Source organism: Euleptes europaea, chromosome 13 (assembly GCF_029931775.1).
Source record: "Euleptes europaea isolate rEulEur1 chromosome 13, rEulEur1.hap1, whole genome shotgun sequence".
Lineage (NCBI taxonomy): Eukaryota > Metazoa > Chordata > Lepidosauria > Squamata > Sphaerodactylidae > Euleptes > Euleptes europaea.
The window spans coordinates 55,903,917-55,910,727 of NC_079324.1; the positions used below are offsets into that span (position 1 = coordinate 55,903,917).

General features: G+C 45.0%; 1 protein-coding gene across 2 annotated transcripts in view; it reads right to left on the reverse strand.

Moving 5' to 3' along the window:
• Nucleotides 1-6,424, reverse strand: part of ULK1 (unc-51 like autophagy activating kinase 1) — a 107,728-nt gene extending 101,304 nt beyond the window's left edge. For both annotated transcript variants that reach the window (XM_056859320.1, XM_056859319.1), the window contains exons 1-3: nucleotides 6,284-6,424; nucleotides 5,018-5,110; nucleotides 4,839-4,880 (exon numbers count right to left, since the gene is read on the reverse strand). In XM_056859320.1, the coding sequence (XP_056715298.1) occupies nucleotides 4,839-4,880; nucleotides 5,018-5,110; nucleotides 6,284-6,373 (225 nt within the window). In that variant the 5' untranslated portion in view covers nucleotides 6,374-6,424. The remainder of the gene's footprint in view (nucleotides 1-4,838; nucleotides 4,881-5,017; nucleotides 5,111-6,283) is intronic.
• Between the last annotated feature and the right edge of the window lie 387 nt (nucleotides 6,425-6,811).

Genomic DNA, 6,811 nt, shown 5'->3' on the forward strand with positions numbered 1-6,811 from the left:
GTGGGGCCTGGAGATCTCTTGGAATTGCCTTTGATCTCCAGACCACAAAGATCAGTTCCCCTGAAGAAAATGGCTGCTTTGGAGGGTGGACTCTATGGCATTATATCTTGCTGAAGTCTCCCCCTTCCATGAAAACATGAAGCTGCCTTATACTGAATCAGACCCTCGGTCCATTGAAGTCAGCATTGTGTACTCAGACCGGCAGCGGCTCTCCAGGGTCTCAGGCGGAGGTCTTTCACATCACCTACTCGCCTAGTCCCTTTAACTGAAGATGCCGGGGATTGAACCTGGGACTTTCTGCATGCCAAGCAGATGCTCTACCACTGAGCCATGGACCCTCCCTTCTGAAAAGCCTCCTTACCCAGACTCCACCCCTAGAATCTCCAAGAATTTCCCAGTGCGGAGTTGGCAACCCTATCCCAAACCCAACATGGAATGAAGATCCTAGTGGGAGAACAGTGCAGGAGAGAGGGATGACGCGTCTGGGTGAAAACGCAGACGTGACATCAGCAGATGCTCTAGATACTGGAGAATGGAAATTATGGAAAAATTGAACCATCCAAGACCAGTACATTTAAAACAGTGTAAACCAGAGGCATAGATGGAATATTTGACTCCAGTTTGTAGATAGCCCAGATCTACATCATTTACTTGGCTTTGGTATTAAAAAAGATTGTTACTGGATCCATCGATTTGGCAAATTGAGACTCCGGCAGAAGCTTTATACATTACTGACAATGCTTTTTTTTTAAATGCTTTTTTTTTAATGAAAAGAATGTTTGGGAAGTGAACTGGCTTCCCTCCCCTCTCATTTTATTCTCAGCCTTTTGTAGTCTGATGTTTTTTTTTTTTTCTGCGGGTTTGTTTGGAAGGAGTGAATTACGCAGAAGGAAAATACTAGCAGCTCTGCAAATCCCAAAGTTCCTTTTCAAAAAGAAAAAACGCACACACACAACTGTGTTTTTGATCGGTCCGAGGGGTAAAAAGAGGGCCAAAGGCACAATGACTTTCTAAGTACTGTCATGAGACTTGTTTGTAATGCCTGAAATCATTATATGTTATTGAAAATGTATTCTTTCACTGAAGAAATGTATTCATTCACTACAAATGTATTGGAAATGTATTCTTTGATTTGAAATATATTCTTTGTACTCAATAAAGTATATCTGCACTCATGAACATGCCACACTCAGCATATTGGAGGTGGCTTGTGTAGTTACACCAAGCACTTGCATATGTGAGTATAAGAGGCCCACTGTTGCGCCTTAGTTAGAAGCTAATTAAAGGATCCATAGATGGCCTTAGTATGCTTGCATAAGCTGGTTTTCCAGAGATAAGAACCAGCTAGGAACCCTCTTAGTTAGCCTTGGCAGCTGCCAGGGTCCAAGATAAGAACTGCAGCAATTTAGGATCAAATAGAGAAGCACCTGACCATGAGGGTCTTCACTGCTCATTAGTGAGAATGAGATCACCATTTCTATGTAAAGCCTGCGAATCTCTAATAGGGTATTCAAATCCTTAATTATCTATTATTGGTTCTATGTATTGACGCCATGCATTTCGTCTTTTGTACCTCCCATTACCAAAGATTATATCCGTGCTTGCACTCCTTTGATGTTGGTGTGAATTGTCCTGCGCATTTGGGCAATTGTGTATATTGTATATTGTGTATATTGTATATATACAATGTGTGTATATTGGGCCTAATAAACAAACTGCTTTGAACTATCAACCTCCTACTGTGTTATTGTCGTTGGGAATTGATACAATAATACTGGCGTATCATGTGTGCGGCAGAACATTTATTTCAGTTTTGCAATATAAGCTTTTTGCTCCATTTCCAAGGGAGAAGCAGAAAAACACGCATTGGGGGGGGGGGGAAGCTATCTATCTGCCTTAAAAACGAGAGACTGCGCAAAACCTATTTGCTTCCTGATTATCTGACCCAAGATAACCTTCCCCCAATGCAACATCCAGCCTTTCTTTCAAAGACAGACAGAAAGGCAGGCTGGGAAAGACAGTCCTTTGCTCGAGACGCACCAAAGCAAAAGCCACTCCGTGTCTTGGAGCTGAGACTACATCTCCCAGAAGGCACTGCCCTCACCCGACGCCGAACAGACGGGGATCTGGTTGCACCAATGGCGCCACGGCTCCGCTCAACCAATCGCAGAGCGCGGGAGGAATGTCAACAAACAAGGAGGCCTGGAGGCCACGTGACACCAGACAGGGCAACAAGCCCCAGATCAGGGACAACAAGGACTGGGGCTGCAAATCCTCTTGCAGATGCAGAAGCAAGGCAGGGCTCTAAATCCCAAACGGAAAAAAGGGCTCTGGGGTGGAAAACTGGCACAGGGATCAAAGGCAAAATTATTCCAGAGGGGTAAATCTGTGTGAAAGCTGGACAGCGAAGAAAGCTGATAGGAAGAAAATAGATTCCTTTGAAATGTGGTGTTGGAGGAGAGTGTGACGGATACCGTGGACTGCCAAAAAAACAAATCAGTGGATTATAGATCAAATCAAGCCTGAACTGACCCTAGAAGCTAAAATGACTAAATTGAGGCTGTCATATTTTGGTCACGTCATGAGACGACAAGAGTCACTGGAAAAGACAGTCATGCTAGGAAAAGTTGAGGGCAGCAGGAAAAGAGGAAGACCCAACAAGAGATGGATTGACTCAATAAAGGAAGCCACGGCCCTCAGTTTGCAAGATCTAAGCAAGGCTGTCAAGGATTGGAAATTTTGGAGGACTTTCATTCATGGGGTCGCCATGAGTCGGAAGCGACTTGACGGCACTTAACACACACACACAAATCTGTTGCAGCAACACAAAACAAGGGCACCCTACAGACTACATAAGAACATAAGAAAGGCCCTGCTGGATCAGACCCAGGCCCATCAAGTCCAGCAGCCTGTTCACACAGCTGCCAGCCAGGTGCCTCCAGGAAGCCCCCAAACAAGACGACTGCAGCAGCACCATCCTGCCTGTGTTCCACAGCACCTAATATATTCAGCATGCTCCTCTGATACTAGAGAGAATAGGTATGCATCATGACTAGTATCCATTTTAACTAGTAGCCATGAATACTCCTCTCCTCCATGAACATGTCCACTCCCCTCTTAAAGCCCTCCAAGTTGGCCGCCATCACCACATCCTGGGCAGGGAGTTCCACAATTTAACTAACACAATGTATTTCAGCATCGGTTTGTGTGAGTCAGCCCTCATGATCCAAACTAGAATTTAATGCTGGGCTTACACCGGAGGATTCGCCTCTATCTGGTGATTTCATTGCAGAAACACAAGAAGTTCCATCTGGGATGTGCGTGTGTGTAAAGTGCTGTCAAGTCACAGCCAGCTTATGGCAACTCCTTATGGGGTTTCAAGGCAAGAGACTACCAGACGTGGTTTGGCATTGCTTTCCTCTGCATAGCAACCCTGGTATTCTTTCGTGGTCTCCCATCCAAATACTAACCAGGGCTGACTCTGCTTAGCTTCCGAGATCTGATGAGATTGAGCTATCCAGGTCAGGGCCCATCTGGGACAGCTCATCAAAATTTCACCGAGGGAGAGATGTGGGGTGGGGGGTTGAAATTGGGATTTCAGTCACAAATTAACCAGGAGCCTTGCGGCACCGAAAAGACAGAGGAAGCTTTTAGTTCTAGCATCCGCTTTCGCGGGCGAGACGTATGTAGAGGGGCCTCATTAGGAACAGATTTATATACGAGGTTTAAAACAGGGCCAACGGCCAAGTACAGTGCAATATTCAATTATGTAAAACTCAGATACAATCGAGAAAAGTACAGACAGGGCAACAAGAACAGAGACCCTTCAAAACAGAACTGTCACCCTCTCAAGTTTTGCTAAGCTGCTTTACACTCTATATCAGCTAAGAATTTCTGGCTGGGATATTCTGTTTATTTCTGGTTGCAACAGAGTCACATGCCTTCCCCTCTAGGATTTCAGTGCTGACTTTCTAGGAAAACGCAATTCAGTCTCGAAACATCCGTGAAGCTGCCCTTCTACCGAGTCAAACCATTGAAGTGTCAAAGTCAACACTGTCTACTCAGACTGGTAGCTATCCGTGAAGCTGCCCTTCTACCGAGTCAAACCATTGAAGTGTCAAAGTCAACACTGTCTACTCAGACTGGTAGCTACTCTCCAGGGTCTCAAGCAGAGGTCTTTCATATCACCGGAGCCTTTCAAATAGAGGTGCCAGGGACTGCACCTACTGCCTGGTCCCTTAACTGGAGATGCCAGAGATTGAACCTGGGACCCTCCGCATATCAAGATGCTCTCCCACTAAGCCAAAGCTCCCCCAACCCCGCAAAGAATCCTACGAACAGCCATCAAAGAGGGGGTATTTATTTGAACAGAATGCCAACTTCCTAGACTGGCCAGCATAAAGCCAAGTGGATGTACAGGGGAACCTGACAGGTTGAAAAATGGGAACGGAAGCAGCTTTTCTCCAACGGTTCTGTGTGTATATATACAAATTCTGAACACAATATAATTAAGTGCTCAAAAACACAGATGGTGAAATGAGCACAGCCACAGTGACCAAACGGCATCGATAAGGAACATACCATACACCCCATTATCAATCCACAGCAATTCAAAAGCGTCTCCGCCATCCCATTTATCTATTTCCAGCATCTACCCTCCCACATACGTAGACTTTTGGCCGACATTAACAGCCCAGACTGTTTTCAAGATACATTGCAGACTTTTTGGCCAAGTTTCCAAACAAATCTCTCACTGCATCTAAGTGCGTATCTTATGTTCATGCCCCCCTCCTCTGTCCCTCCCCATTCAACCCGTCAACCTCGATGAAAAGTAATACCTGGAAATCATACAAGGCCACAATGTTTTCGTGTTTCAGTTCCTAGAAGGAGAGAGAAAGGCAGATAAGCATAACAAAGTCACAAAAGCACGCACGCACACACACACACACACACACAAACAGGCCCCTCAGTTGAAATGCTGCAAGAGCCCAAGGATTTCTGGTGTTTGTGTGTTTACCTTGAGTATTTTAATCTCCTTCCCCAAGAGGGTTTGGGATTTTGCCAGGTTTTTCTTGTTAATGCATTTGATCGCGACCTCCAGTTCAGGTTTCTGAAAGTTAAATAACGTACAGGCACAGTTGAAACATATAAACAAGAGGAATACACAGTTTCTTGAATGGATCAGAGCGCTTCAGATCACAAGAGCAGCTCAGCATCTTAAGCCATACCCAATACATGTTCAGACTTGCCCTTGAATGAATTGTACAAAGCCATTATCTTCTGCATTAAGCCATGGTAGGAACTGATCTGCAGCTTTACGAGTATATATGCATTTTTACATCCACTGATGGATTGCTTCTCTTTTGCTTAATCAACATATGACAACGTAAGGACGCTAAGGAGACATAGGCTAATCTTTGAGGATAAGAAGCCAGACACTCAAAAGCTATTCCAACTCTGTGGAAATCGACAGCAGAAGAGCTGCATTTTCACCTTCTGGTCTCCGAGACACCCTAAATAAATACTTATAATTCTATATGGCAATGTTTGCAGGCTCTCTGCTGCATTAGATCCCAGTTGGGCAGCCCGAAGAGTCAAGGCCTGGTTTTGTTTGCCTGTCCAAAGTTTCAGTGCTCTTGACTTGGAGAATTACATCCCCCCAACCCCCAAACTCAATTAAAAAAAAAAAAACCTTGCAGCAAACTAGAATCTCCCACCCTATTTTCTTGGACAGGCAGTCTCAGGATGTCAGTGGGATTTACTCCTGAGTAGATCGCCCGAAGGGATTTGCATCATCCTGACCTCATTTCCTGGGAAGAAAGCCCTTTTGGATTTCAATGGCATTTACCTGGGAGAAAGAGCCTTTTGAACTCCAGAGGGGCAGCTAGGTTCCTCTGTTGCTCCCCATACACAACATTTTTGCCCCTAAGGGAAGCCACGGGACTTCCAAGGGCAGGTGATTCAAATCAATGTGCTTTTGGCTGAAGTTCTTCTGTATGATTCTATGTGTATCAACAGAACTTTCAAAAAGTAAATGTACTTAGCCTAATATTCATGGGGAAAATGTATATTCTTTTTCTAAACACACCCAATCAAAACATTTCTCCCCCCAATGTGCAAAGATCAGGAAAAAAAGAGAGACCTCAATATCCATCAATCCATCCATCCCCCCCATAAAGAACAGAAGGCAGAAAGGCTCTGGGATCAATTGTAGGAGGAGGAGGAAGAGGAGGGAAAAAAACATGGAGGAAAATTCTATATATAAATATATATTTCCAGTTACCTCTTTGTGTCTCCCTTTGAAAACCACCGCAAAAGCTCCATGGCCGATCAAGTCTTTCCGGCTGAATTCAAATTTCCCCACCGTTTCCATGTCTTTTTAAGTCCTTCTTTGGCTCTTGAAAAGGGTTGGCGACAAATTAAAAAAAAAAAGGGGGGGTATGTATAGATGAAAACGAGGGGAGGGGGGAAAAAACACAGGCGTCTGCCCAGATCCCTACACCAAAACAAAAAAAAAACCAAAAAAACCTGCTTAAGTTTTCCAAGGCGACCCCCCCCCTCCTTTCAAGAATGATCAAGAAGAGCTAGAAACTTGTTGAAAAAGTAAACCTTCTCTCCCGTCCAATTCTCGGCTGCTAAATTTCTGGCTCTGAATTCCCAGCTCGGCTCCTTCCATCGGCTGTCTTTTTCTGCAAAAAGGCCGGGATTTAGTCATGGTCACACAGAGAGAAGGGGTGGGGGGTGGGGGAGACAAGAGGCTGGGTTCACGGTCCGGCTAGCCAACTCGCCCCATTCCTTGCCAGGAGGGGAG